The 14425-nt window shown below is 43.5% G+C and overlaps 1 protein-coding gene across 9 annotated transcripts in view; it reads left to right on the top strand.

The window, feature by feature from the left end:
- The window catches only part of TEAD1 (TEA domain transcription factor 1), a 265732-nt gene that overhangs the window by 64452 nt on the left and 186855 nt on the right, over positions 1–14425 (top strand). For 5 of the 9 annotated variants that reach the window (XM_043902817.1, XM_043902779.1, XM_043902771.1 and 2 more), the window contains exon 1: positions 5496–5613. The exons of 2 other annotated variants lie outside the window; for them this stretch is intronic. In XM_043902817.1, coding sequence (XP_043758752.1) covers positions 5599–5613 — 15 coding nt within the window. In that variant the 5' untranslated portion in view covers positions 5496–5598. Of the gene's footprint in view, positions 1–5414; positions 5614–14425 lie in introns of those variants that run through there. 2 more of the 9 variants (XM_043902807.1, XM_043902751.1) reach the window with 2 other exon arrangements.

Raw genomic sequence — 14425 nt, 5'->3', positions numbered from 1 at the left:
GGAGGCATGCACCAGACTTGGAGGTATGTGCAGCAGAACAGTTTTAGGGGTGATGAAGTAATTTATATGGCAGAAACACTTACAGAGGAAATTCAGTACAGATACCAGCTGCCTTGAAGAAGGGAAAATGGTCTAGGCAAAGAACAGCAATTACCTCCTCTGCCTTTTGGACTGACCCTTCAGTATTGATAAAGATTTATCAGCCTTTAAAGAATGTTTTCTAATTTTAGCCTGAAGAATAGGTGCCTGACGAATTGACCAAACTGCTGTTTAAACTTTTGTTCCTGCAAAGAAGAAAATATTCCCTTGACCTCAAGAGAATTTGAAGAGGCGATGTGTTTAAGCTCCTGTGCTGCGCCTGGCACCTGGGTCTCAGTCTGGGTATTGGATGATGGGCATGGAGCTGTGCCTCTGGAGGGGAGGGGTAGAGATTCTGGAAATAAGCTGTTCACACACACACACAAGTCTCCCCTTTTCTAATGGAGGAGTAGGAACCTGTCTGGCCATCTGCAGTTGAATTCCCCACCCCATCCCACCCCTCCTGCTTCCCCCTCCCCCACCTTTTTTTCAGTTTCAAGTTAGAATATCTTTGAGTACTGTCATCCATTGGTATGTGAAGGAGCTGGTTCAATGACCCCCATACAAACTAGAATGTGTGGATGTATACTTGTCCTTTTGTGACCTAATTTCACTTAACATAATGTCCTCAAGGTTTATCCTTGTTTTAGTGGATTTCTTTCCTGTTTGAGGATGAATACTCTTCAAGGCCCTATTTTATTTTAACCCCAAGCATGTGTGAAATAGTCACCCAGCAACACATGCATTCATTCTCTACTGCCTTTAATGAGTAGTCATTCATGCAGTTTTCTGGCCACCCATCCATCCTTCTTCACTTTCTCCCTCCCTCTTTGATTACATGTTACCTGCCAGACACTGGGCTAGTGACCCATAAGACAAAGACTACCTCTGTCTGCTCCTCATCCCAGACTTGTCGTCTATGAGGAAGGTGGACTCAGGCAATTACTAGGCAGTATCAGTGAAACTGTAGTTGTGTGTTTGAAGTTCCATGAGACATATGAGAGGCAACGGAGCAGATGACATGAGAGCCAGGCAAGGCTTTGCTGCAGAGGTAGCACTTGAGTTGGCTTCCGAAGTATGTGTGGCAACTGTGTAGGTGGCTAAGGGGAGGAAAGACATTTCAGAAAAGAGGACCAGCAGAGCAGCAGCCGGGAGACTTGTCTATACTTCACACAATCTAGTTGGGTAGTTATCAGTTTAGACCCTGCGGTCAGACTGTTCAGATCCTGGCTTTTGTCTCTTAGTTTCCTTGTTTCTAAATGGGAATAATGATAGTACTTTTCTTATAGTGTGTAATGAGGGTTAAATACATTGACATAAAAACTGCTTAGAATATGGTCAGGTACAGTATATATACTCTCTGTAAGTTTTAGCCATTATTGCTACTGAAATGTTTAGAGGAACTTTAAGTCCTTAGGTCTACCTGAAGTCAGCTATAATCTGTGCCTTGTGTCTGCATTCGGAGGTTGTGAAGACTAGATATGGAGTTTGAGATTGGTTGGGTGGATCCTAGTGGTAAAACAGGGTGCAAGTGTTCACAGGTGCCTGACCTCCAAGCTTTCTTGTATTTAGGTGCTTGAATATCTCTTGTATCTGAGTTTACTTAAATTTTCTTAAAGAAAGTCAGAATAATTTATTAAAAATTACAAAACAATGGAACATAAAAAGTGTAAAATAAAAACCTATAATGTCACCCTCCTAACAGGAACAGTTTTCTTTTTCACTTCTGTAGAAATGTGCATAAAGTTAGAGTTGTAATTGCATATGTATACACACACACACACATATATACACACAACTATGTAGATAATACATATACACACAGTTTTGTATTTTGCTTTTAAAAAATCTGTATTTTTGTATTTTGCTTTGAGTAACTTTCCTTTGTTTGTCTGTACTTTTTGATTTTTCTTGTAAATGAACACACAGTTTTCCTTTGCATTTGTGCTGTGGTTTTCTTAATCATTCTGCCATTCATAGTAGTACAGACAATTCTGTAATGTACATCTTTGTGCTCCTAATTTTTTTCTCCCATGGGATTTTCTCTTAATAAATTTCTAGTGTTAGGATTATTAGGTCAAAGAATTTCAGCCTTTTGAGACTCTTAGTAAGTATAGCCGTTTGGATCTTCACATCCCCAATACCTCTAGCATAGTTCATGGGTTATATTCACTACAGATGTTATTGCTCTTTTAAGGTTTGCTGATTAGGAGGTTTAAAATAACACTTTAAATTTGCTTGAATTTGCCATCCTTTCTCCCTCCTGGTGAAGAGGCATGTATTGTCATATGCTTATTCTCCTGTGTGACTTGTTCACTCATTTCCTTTTCTGGTTATGTCCTTGATATTTTCCAGTACAAATTTGAGTCATTAATTCACCATAAATACTAGCTTTGTGTTAGAAAAAAAAAAATTCAGGTATAAGGGTCTGAACTGTTTCCCGGCCCTGCAGTAGCGAGGGGCTCATCTGTGCCACTGCATTTCTGGAGAGGGAGAAAGAGGCATCATTGCTTGCTAGGCCAGCTCTGCTGGGGTCCCAGTGGCCAAGAGTCTGGACACTCTCCAGTGACCTTGCTTTTTAGCTGCTTTTTATTGTGAGCAGAAAGATAGAGCATCTGCCCCTTATCTTGAGTCTAAAAGTGTGCCGACTTCATTTATTGCCTCTGTCCTACTCCTCAGGTCCCATGCCTGCTGGCCAGCATAGAGCAGACAATTTGTTTTCATCTGTCATAGATCAGGGGTTGGAATGGACCTTCTCTGACATTCTTCCTACTCTAGTTCCCTCCATAGTATCCCTGTTAAGAGATTGTGCAGCTGCTCCTTGATTATCTCCAGTGATGAGAGGTTCACTCTATCACAAAGACAGACCTTGAACTCAAGGTGAGATAGATCTGAATCTGGATTTTCTATTTTATCTGTGGATAAAAGACTTACTGTTTCTAAACCTTATTTGCTTCATTATCTGAATAATGGGTATGGTAATATTATATCTCTACCTAATAAGAGTTGTAATGAGGATTAGAAGAAATAATAAAAGTAGAGTCTTAAACCCTGTTCCTCACACACAGTAGTGAGGAATAAATGTTAGCTCTGAATATTATTTCCATCTACTACTGCAAGGCATTTCCTTAAATTTTAGCCATTATATTTGATTTTAAGAATCAAAAATATTTTTATACCCATCAATTAGAATTATACTGATTTGGCAAAGAAGCCTTAGCCCCCGTAGTGACTTGGGGTTTGGAGTATATTCTTCCGCCAGGGAGGTGTGGTTGGGCATTGTCTTTGAGCTGATTGCAGCTTGAGCCACCTTCCCAGCCGCTATACTGGACAGTGCTGTAATGTATCCAGGCTGACACCGTCTTGGTTTTGAAAGCCTGATTTTACAGACCTCTTGTTTGTCCTTCTTCCTTTTCCTGGCTGGTGTTCCTGCCCTGGCAGCCCCAGTAGAGGATAGACAAAAACATTTGAAGGAAATGAAACTCTGTTCCGTAGATAACAGAACTAGTTATCTCTTCTCTCCCACAGAAAATAGTTAGCCCTGTGAAGAGAGGGCTAAGGTAGAGGTCATGCTTCCAAGTGCATAGTGATACGCCCTGCCCCACATGCTGCTTTTATTGGTGTTAGAGAGTAATCCAGTACCAGGGTGGTCTGGGCATAAGTTAGGCTGTACTGACTCCTTTTATCTCTAGACTTCAGCATTTCTGTATTTTTGCTTTAGCTTGCTGAGACTATAATTGCGGATCTGAGAGCTCTTCCACGTCTCTTGTGATTTAAGAAGATAACTTTTACTCTTGAGGGAGCCAGTGTCACTGGTGTTTCTACTAGGTCCATGACCCTCAGGATCGTGATGTTTGTCTTTGTCTGAACCAACTCACTGTGCTTTGTAGAGAATAATTTAGTGAGAACTGGCCCCTCTCCCCCCTGCCAACATCTTGGTGAGTTCTTTCTATTAATTGTCCATTTCAGTTTTAAAAATAGAATATTAGAGAATGAATTTAAGAAACAGCCCTGATGTGATGGTAATGAAGATTTTAAACAGTGGTATCTGAGGAACTGGTTGGAGGGGAGGATTAATAATATTTATAAAGCATATCCTGAGTTACAAATGGTATGTGAAGAAGGGTGATGTTTAAAATATTTAACAGTGTGGACATCAACACAGTGGAAACCACTGGAGGCCCCCAGTTATGCCAGGCACTTAGCCTGTACTTGTTGGATAGTGAGGAGGTTGGGGGCTCTGGAAGAGGGACGGGAGCTAAGGGGACAGGCATTCCTCAGGCTTGGGTCCCTGACTCTTTCCAGCCTGTGTGGAAGTGTTTCCAGTATTTTAAACAGGTGCTGGCAGGGGTGGTGTCTGAATCACCTTTGACAGATGTTAAGAAGTGTTGGATCTGTGCTGTGGCTGTCTTCCTTCATCTCAGTGCTGAGGGGACCTTGGTGGTTCTGGCCTGGTGATCTCTTGGTAGGTGCTCAGAATGTTTCACATTAGAATTTAGGGGTGTCTCTTTGGAAAGTACTGAGACACATTGCTTTAATCAGAAAACACTACAGCGTGATAGGCACCGTCCCTGTCTTTATGAGGCTCCCATTCTGTACCAGTGGCTTCAAGATTTTCCTGCCCTTGGATTCTAGGAATCTGTCGGAAGTCACTACGAGGATATTTGCCATACAGTGAAAAGTTGGGCAAAAATCTAAATGTTGAGCCATGGGAAAATAGTCAAATAATAGTATATCCACGACATGGAATTACTATGCCTCTTAAATTCATGAATACAGAGGATATTTCAGGACTCAGGAAAACGCTGAATGTGAAACCTTAGGTGGACAATAAAGGAACCCCACACAGTATGTAATAATAATAACAATGTTATAGTACATGAAAATACATTAAAATGCTTTGTTAGCCCTGACTGTTATTTGGTGGAGGGCGGTGGGTAAAGTTAACGTGTGTTTCTCTTTCCATTCTTTTGGTCACCTGCGGGCATTAACTTTATAATTAGAGCCATCCTATAAATACTATATTTCTAAAATCCAGTTTAGAGTGTTAAAACATTATTTGTACGATCAGTGACCAAGTATTTTGAATTTAATCAGGGAGAAATACTTTTGAAGGTTGTGTTTGTCGTCTGTAAAGGAAGCTGCTGACTCGGTGGAATAAAAAGTAAGAGCCTAGGTCAGCCTGCTGATGCTGGGGCCCGGCTTCCAGACTGCAAGGGCTCCGAGAGGCCCTAATGTGCTTGTTGAAAGGCCCTCCTTTGCCTCTTATTAATGTCCCTCGCTGAGCCGCGCTCTGCTCTGCCGGCTAACCTTGTCAGAAGGTTACCCGTGGCTCTCCAGGGCGCATCTAATTTTAAACCCAGAGTGCCGGCTAGTGTGGTGGCGTGGCATTGGGCTGCGGGGACACTGACACTCCCTGGAAGACACGGCTGGGGAAAGATGAGCCGAGTCCCTGGGTTTTTCTCATCCTCCTGTAAGTGACCAGGCCCGCTGAACAAGCAAAAGAGAGCTGGGATAATAATGAGAGCTTTTATGGTAAAAATCAGGATTATTAAAGATCTTTTAGCAGTGGCGGTGCTGGTGGATAATTGCACGGTGTGGCGTGTCCTGCATGAGTTGTGTGAATTCTGACCGCGTGAGCCCGATGGGGTCCTGTCTTCTGGGAGCTCGACTCTGACTGTTTTTTAAAGCAGAATGAAGCTGCCTCTCAGTTCACTGTTGATTTGATGCTCCTGTACATTTATAGAGCTCAAATTCTGCTGATAGTAGGCTCCTTCTCTGAAGTTTTTTACTGGTTGGATTGGGAGAGAGCTATTATTTCTTCAAAGCTAAAAAATAAAAGATACAGAATCTTCTTACCTGCATGTCTATCAGCTGCTCTTGGCTGCCAGTAGGATAATCATTTTAAAGATCCCCTCGTCTCCCTTTTAAGTATTTGCAGTAGAGTCCTGTTTAGAACACTACTGTACCATTTAATACTTGTAACCCTGATATTTTAACACGAAACAAACATCGGTAACTGCAAAATAATACGATGTTGGGGAACTTTTCTCCATCATAATTAACTTTAAAAAAAAGCGAACAGAGAATCCTTTTTTTCTCCCCCATTTGGATTTTTTTTTTTTTTTTAAATCTTCCTTCTCTTTCAACACCTTCAGGCTGGTAAGGTGCCTATTAGAGTTAGCTGTCTTCCCCTGCCAGGGCATTCACAGCGACTCTCACATGTAAGAGATTACAATGGGAAGCTTTACCCACCTGGTCCACTGCCTGGTCTCTGGTTTACCTGCCCATTGGAAGAAGGGCATCCTTTCCTTGTAGCTGGGTCTCAATCCACCCTCTTATAAAACAGTTGCGAGGAGCCAATTAAAGAGGCCTAGTGTGTGGAGTAAACCGAGATGAAAGCACAATGGATGGAGATTCAATAACCTGCTAACTCCCTGTGGTGATTGAAGTCAACTTTGAAGTACCCAGGCAGGGTCAGACCACATCAAGCCCGAAGTGTTCCTACACAAGGGTAGCGTGAGATTTATCTGTAATTTTAAGGAAAAAAAAATGCATACATGCTTTTTATTGGCCTTTTATTTTTTGAAGGTCTGTCCCTCCTTCTCTAGGCCTAATTAGCTCTGTCATGTTTTGGGAAAATTAGAGCTGAGTAATATCAGGAATTGTTGAATGGGAATACTTGTTGAAATCTTTATTGGCCCAAATCTGACTTTTCTAAATAGTATTAAATAAAAAAATTAAAAAACCCACCCCCCTTCTTACCTTAAAATAATGTTTTTAAAAGCACGTGTAAAGTAGTTAAATATAATATAAATATAAGCTACTCTGGCTTGGATGCTAAATAAATGAGTTATTGCAGGGGCTGCAGTGGTGATGTTAAAAGAGTGTACTTAAGAATCTAAAGTTCATTTTGTACAACCCAGTTCCTCTTCAACTCAGACGCAAATGTCTGCTTTCCTTCTCCTGGTTTTCTCTTTCTCGCCTCTTCCCCTCTGCACTTGGCCTGCCCGCCTTCCTGGTGTAGGCCTGCTGTTATTTTTGTGGTAACCTGACACTTTGGCCAGTGACTGCAGCCCCCAGGCCCCTGGGGGGTGAACTGGCTGTGAGCTGCAAAGCCGGCTCCCGATCTGATGATCCAATGTCCCAGTGTCCCAGGCGGAGCAGCTGCTGCATCAGGGCTGGGGGCCAGCAGGGCTGGGGGCTGGGGGCTCCAGGTCGTGATGTCACAGACTGTGGAGGAAGGGTGTGTGTCACGGTTCAGACCTCAGATTGTGGCTTCTTAGGTCATAGGCCCTACTTTGAGTTGGGGGTCCAGCAGAGGCTAGCTAGTCAGGGGTTCTGGAGACTGGAGGAAGGTTTTGAAACTATTGTGTTTTTTTATTGCATTCTATGGGTCTCATCTAGACTATGCCTGAGGCTGTCTTTGTGATTCCTTAGACAAGGATGAATTTCTTAATAGTCATGAAGATTGTATTAATATTTTATGTTAAACTAATTTTATCTCGCTGGGGTAGGGAATGAAGCACAGAAATGAATGGGATAGAGACCCTGTTTTTTGAAAATGTGCATTGTAGCAGAAATGACAGATATATAAGCAGTAACTATTAATTATAGTTGTGTACGTTTGTTCAACAATTAGCTGAGGACCTGCAGTGTGCCAGGCACAGTTCTCAGCCGTGTGAGCACAAATACCCACTGATCTGTAAGCATACAGATGAGTACCGTATGTAATGACTACCGAGGATTGGGACATCTGTACTTGTATGCATCATTTAATCTTTCAGCAGGTAGGTAATGTTAATTCCCATTTTGCATGCATGCACATACACATGTCACCCTGAGACATAGCTAACAAGTGGAGAGCTCACAATGAAAACCTCTGGGATTCTGAAACCGTGTGTATCCTTTATACGTACATATTTTTTAACTGGCCATATAGACTCCCCAGATGCACAGTGTCCTCTCTAGAATGGTAGGAGTGCCCACAAGGAAAGCATTTAGCAAAAAAAAAAATTTTTTTTAAGTTCCAGCAATTCATCTGGTATTGAGAGGTACTAAACATAGGAATGTCAAAGAGCTTACTGATCAGCTGGAGATAGTATCTTAAGAGAAATTTTGATGAACCATACCAAGTATGGTGTTAGAAGTTCATTTGAGGTGCTTTGAGGACATGGAAGTGGCTTCTCCTAGTGGAGAAAGCTGTCAAGGTTTCCCGGAGGAGAGGTTGGTGACTTTGGTCTTGAAAGGACCAGTAGACATTCTTTAGATGGAATTGCTGGTGAGACAAGCAGCTGAGCAGAGGGACCCAGGTGGGTGAGGGGGTGAAGCAGGCAGCCTGCTGTGTCTGGGCACCTTGGAGTTGGTCTCTAGCTATGGGGGACTGACTGCACAGATGCCTGCAAAGCAGGCTAGTGGCAGGTGGTGAGGGCTGTGGGTGTCCTGCTATGCATTGGGTTCTGGATGGGGTGGGCATCTGCTGAAAGATTTAAAATGAGTGTAGGATGAAAGCCATATTTGCATTCTGGGACAACTTCTCTGGCTGTAGAATAGCATAGGAGAAGCTGGCTAAAAATACATGAGCTGGGGATTCTGATTCAGTACTTCTGGTATCATGGCTGAGATCGATATTCTTAAGAAGCCACCTATATCATCCTAATGTACTTCTAGGCTTGGGAACCTGGCAGGACCAACTTGTTGGTAGTGGTGGCATTGTGGGGATGTAGGGGACAGCCCAGTTCAGAGAGGGGTGATGAGGTCCTGCCTGTGAGAGGAGCAAAGTTAGTGGGCTGGGGAGGAGCAGAGGGGATGCAGTTGAGAGATGAAGGGCCAAGCGGACATTCTTGGTGATGACTTGCAGGGAAAGGGATGGGAGAAGCTTGAGATGATGGCTCTCCTTTGGGTGCTGATTCAGCCAGGTTCTCTGAGTAGAAGGATCACTCAGAGTGGGGCTGAGGGATTGGGTTCCCTCCCCCAGGGCCTGGAACATCCTTTTTGGATTTTCTTGGGCGCTTTTAGAGAATATGGTTAATATACAGAAGTGATCTTTAAGGTGTCCGTGTTGGTGTGCCAGGTCTGTGTGTATGTGAGGTTTGCTTTGCTTTGCCTTTGGGCCTTTTGGCCTCTGAAGTCTCCGCTGGAAGTAAAGTCATCATTAGTCATTTGGACCGAGGGGCCATCCACATTGTGAATGTCCGAGACTGGAAGAGCTTTAGTGCAAGTCATAGATATAATTGGAAATGGGTTGCATTTTGATTAGAGAGAGGAGTTCCTTCCTCTATCAGGGTTAGCAGAATTTGCAGGAGGAAGAGATCCTAGAAGGAAATACATATCCCTCCCCTTTATTATTATCATTATTATTTTTTTTCCCTGAAAACACCTCATGTGTGTGTGTGTATGAATGGGCATGTGTGCAAACGCACATGCGCAAGCTTGCAGAAGTGCTGCTGGGGAGGTGCAGAAATATTGATTGAATCAAGCCCTGGCCCTTTGCCTTTTTTGCTTGCTACAGCTGCCTCCTGGGGTGAGGAATGTCCGGGATGAGGAGGGAGGAGTCTGGTGACAGGTGACATGGTCAGGGTCAGCTCTCCTTCAGAGGTCCTGGGGCCTTGCAGAAGTAAAGCAGAAGTTTGTCCTGAAAGCAGAATTGGGTGCTTCAGCCTTTGTGTCCAGGACTGTCTCTGCCTGGGGGCCTTCTGGCCCCACTACATTCCCTTGATGCGCTTACGGACTGCTTAGGGCTGGTGTTGTGCACCCAGTAGGGGCTCAAGTAATATTGGTTAATTTGAAAGACTGGTGTATTGTCTAAGGGGGAATAATACTTATTCTGCCTCAGCTGGTTTCCTTCCAAGAATCTTTCTCCTGTAGAGGTTGCACTGGGTATAAAACAAGGGTTTCGGTTTGGGGGGCAGGATGAGGCTTTACCTGGCCCCTGCGTTTGCATCCCTCTCAGTGTAAGACCAGGGTGGCAGCTGCTCCATCCCTGTGTCATCCATGAAATGGCAGGTTCCTCTTTGGAGGGGTGGGGACTCCGTTGTGTCAGCTACCCTGGGAACGGGTGGACGTTTGTCAACAAGCCGTGTCATACATTTTTGGTTCATTGATATACTTGCTCACATTTCCATTAGCCAGCATTTGAACGTGGGCCATTCACACACGTGTGTGTCACTGTGAGCATAGTGTCCTAGTCCTCACACTGAGTTCAGGATGACTGCGCTGTCAGCGAGGGACGTGGAGTGCTCCACGACCAAGTCGCAGAGGGTGTATTGGAAGAGCTGAGACTGGGCACAGAGCGAAGTCAATCCTGTGACTCTGGACTGCTTAAACAAGCACACCTGTATCAACTGTCACTGTCTGTGCATTAAAAGTTTTTTTATAAATTTGGAATGCTTAAGGGATATGTCACATGGTAACACCTGAATTTGTCTAGAGAACTCTTTTGGTTTTGAACCTCACTGAAAATGCTTTGGATTAAAAAGTTTGCATTCTAAATTTATAAAATTACCCATTCTTCATCCTTTATTCCCCCAAACACATACCATACACTAACATACATACTTCTTTAAAAGCTGCTTATACACTCCTGATGTTGCTGGGGTTTTCTTGTTGCCTTTGTATGAAACAGCTCAAGCTTTTTTTTTTTTTTTTTTGTAAATTTTATATTAGAGTATAGCAGATTAAAAATGTTGTGATAATTTCAGGTGCAAAGGAAAGTGATTTAGCTATGCATATGCATGTATCCGTTCTCTCCCATACATATACGTGTATCGATTCTCCCCTAAACTCCCCTCCCATCCAGGCTGGCACACAACATTGAGCAGAGTTCCCTGTGCTATACAGTAGAACTTTGTTGATTATCTGTTTTAAATAGAGCAGACTGTGCATGTCAGTCCCAAAGTCCCTATCTATCTCTTCCCCTGATTTATCTCCCCTGGTAACCATACATTCTTTTAAGTCTGTGAGTCTCTTTCTGTTTTGTAAATAAGTTCTTTTGTATCATTTCTTTTTAGATTCCTCATATTATTTGCATCATTTCTTTTAAATACCTTTAGTTTCCTTACGTCAGTAATATATGATATTTCTCTTTCTCTGTCTGACTCCACTCAGTCTGACAGTCTCTAAATTTATCCATGTTGCTGTAAGTGACATTATTTCATTCTTTTAATGACTGAGTAATATTCCATTGCATATATGTACTATATCTTCTTTATCCATTCCTCTGTCGATGGACATTTAGGTTGCTTCCATGTCTTGTCTGTTGTAAACCGTGCTGTACTGAACATTGGGGTGCTTGTCCCCTTTCAGACCATGTTTTTCTCCAGATACATGCCCAGGAGTCACCTGCAATGTGGGAGACCTGGGTTTGATCCCTGGGTTGGGAAGCTCCCCTGGAGGAGGGCATGGTAACCCACTCCAGTATTTTTGCCTGGAGAATTTCAGTGGACAGAGGAGCCTGGTGGGCTACAGTCCCTGGGGTTGCAAAGAGTCGGACACGACTGAGTGACTAAGCCCAGCACAGCACATGCCCAGGAGTAGAACTGCAGGGTCACACGGTAGCTCTGTTTTTAGTTTTTTAAGGAGCCTTCACACTGTTCTCCGTAGTGGTTATACCAATTTACGTTCCTACCAGCAGTGTGGGAGGGTTGTCTTTTCTCCATGCCCTCTCCAGCATTTGTTTGTGGATTTTTTGATGATAGCCATTTTGAGTTGTATGAGCTGTTATCTCATTGTAGTTTTGATTGCATTTCTGTAATAATGAGTGATGTTGAGCATCTTTTTGTGTGCCTGTTGCCCATCTGTATGTCCTTTTTTGAGAAATTGAGAAAGGTTTTCTGCTTTTTTTTTTTTGATTGGGTGAAACGGCCCAACTTTTGGTTGCTAAGTGTCTGGTCCCTGGTGATTCGGCTCAGTTTACCTTTCTATTTTGTGCTTTGTCCTTTCTTCACCATATCCTTTCCACAGATACCCTTCTCAGTGTAGGCTTCTGTGAGCTTTTTCATAATAGGCTGGGTAAATCCTACTTAGGCTTCAACACCAGCCTAAGCACCACCTCCCATGAGGCCCTTGTTGACCAGAGAGACAGAATCAGCTCCTATTTCTGTGCTCCAGCAGCCCTTGATTTATTCCTTTTTTGCCATGTTATATTCATGCACTTGTTCATTCATTTATTCACTCATGGGCTCATTATTTTAGGCATCCATCAGGTCATTATTTTGGGGGAACGTTGACTGTGTGCCATAGCTTCATTAAATGCCAAGGATATGCCAAGGAAACGCCGAGGAAAAAGACTGCAGGCATGGGCCTAAGCCTTAAAGATCTTACAAACAAGATTGATTTGCCACAAGGACAGGATCATTCCTATGCAGTGAGTGAGGGGTTCCATTTGTCCTGAGAGCAAAGGTGCTTCCTGCAGGAACACGGAGGGAGTGGGAGGGTGAAGGCCAGTCAGGCTTCCCAGCCAGGGGCTTGAAGGATAATTAACCTACTTCTCTGTCTCCCTGCTGGAAGGGTGTTCCATGAGGGCAGGAAGGGAGCATGCTTATTTTATCTCTCTAGTGCCTGGCACATGGGTTGGGGAGGTGTAGGGTGGGGGGTTTCTGTAAATCTTTAATCATATTGAGTTGAAACAGATAATAAAAAGACAATGGAAATAATTTCCCCTTTGTGATGCTATCCTGTCTTGTTTCAGGATTGATCTAAGGCAGCTTCCAAGTAAAATAGCATATGTTAAAAAGTAGGGGAAAGAAGGAAGGAAAAGAGGAGAATTGAGGTAGGGACCTAATGTGGGTTTGGGAATGAAACCAAACTTACTGACCACATGACCTCTGGGCTTTCTCTGAGGAACCTGCCAGTGGGGCGCAGTGCTCTTTGGCAGCCAGTGAGGACGCCTAGTTGGGTGAACATGAGGTGAAAAGCACGTGGTGTTTTGTTGGTTACTGAGCTTTCCTTTGGGACGTTTGTAAAGAGCATTCTGTGTGATGTGATGAAGGACACACACTCCTTGGAGTACATCCAGTGACTAATTCATGCAATATTTCTGAGTATGCTGATGGCGTCACATAAAAGCATAATTCAGTTAAAGTTTATCTGGAGCTTTTGGGATATACTTTTTCTAAATTAACTGTGGAATCACTACAGATGAAATGGAATAGCAACAGAAATGGTTAGTTCTACCTGCTGTTCTGTCTTGTCCCTCATTTATCCAGTGTTCTGGTTCCACATACCACTACCCTCGGTCCTAAAGGTCACATAAACTCTATTTCTGCTTTCAAGGTATTTTATGATCAAGTGTTGGGACTCAGAAAATACTCATGTATGATATGAGATCAGTCTGTGATCAGGTATCTTAGAAGTGAGTATTTAAAGTAAGATGGTCCAGCTGTCACTCATACAAAAATGTAAAATTCTGATTTGTGATGGTTGAGAGGATGGAAAGGAACAAAATTTGTTATCATGCATTAGGTTTTGGTTACCCTAAGTTGGGGCTTCCCTGATGGCTCAGAAGGTAAAGAACCTGCCTGCAATGCAGGAGATCCGGGTTTGATCCGTGAGTTTGGTAGATTCCCCTGAAGAAGTGAATGGCTACCCACTCCAGTATTCTTGCCTGGAAAACGCTGTGGACAGAGGAGCCTGGAGGGCCACAGTCCATGGGGTTGCAAAGAGTCAGACACGACTGAGTGACTAATCCTACTCTAAGTTGGCAGGAAAGAGCAGTTTTTTCCTTCTGGGCATATTGGAGTCTAGCTTTTGGATTCTTTGATGTGGTGCTGTTGATATTCACATGGATCGCTTGGATCTTTACAGAGCATTTGAATGCCAGTGTACCTAGTCAAAGACCCAGACCAGGGCTTGGACCGCACAGTTCAGTGCTTTCAAATGCCATCTTGTTCCAGTTTTCATTGTTGATTGGCTTATGTCCCAACCAGAAGTGACCGTGGATATACTTGTTCCTACTTTCCCCCCATCATGCTATAGAATAATCCAGGGTAGATGGAGGCATGGCCACAATGGGCGAAGCAATCCTAAGTCATAAAAACTGGAGAAGGCAGCCCAGGACTGTTTCTCTTTGTGGAGTGGGGAGGGCCACTTATGATGCAGCCGAACTAGGATTTCTCAGCAGCTGAAGGAGCTGCGTCTGGGCAGGTCAGCTGCTCTGTCTGGTCAGTTCAGAGCCAACATACCACTACTTTGGCTGGCAGTGAGCTGGTAACACTGAGTGAGTCTCCACCGGCTTTTGTAAGAAATATGACTCCCCAGGCATGACCTATAGACTTGCCACCCAAGGACCAGCACCTTGATGGCATTTGTAGGCATTCCCTCCGGCATGGGGCTGAGATGGACCCTTTTG

This window comes from Cervus elaphus, chromosome 1, assembly GCF_910594005.1.
Source record: "Cervus elaphus chromosome 1, mCerEla1.1, whole genome shotgun sequence".
NCBI classification, from domain to species: Eukaryota; Metazoa; Chordata; class Mammalia; order Artiodactyla; family Cervidae; genus Cervus; species Cervus elaphus.
Note: the sequence above shows the minus strand (reverse complement) of the source record. Positions and strands in the feature narration are given on the sequence as shown.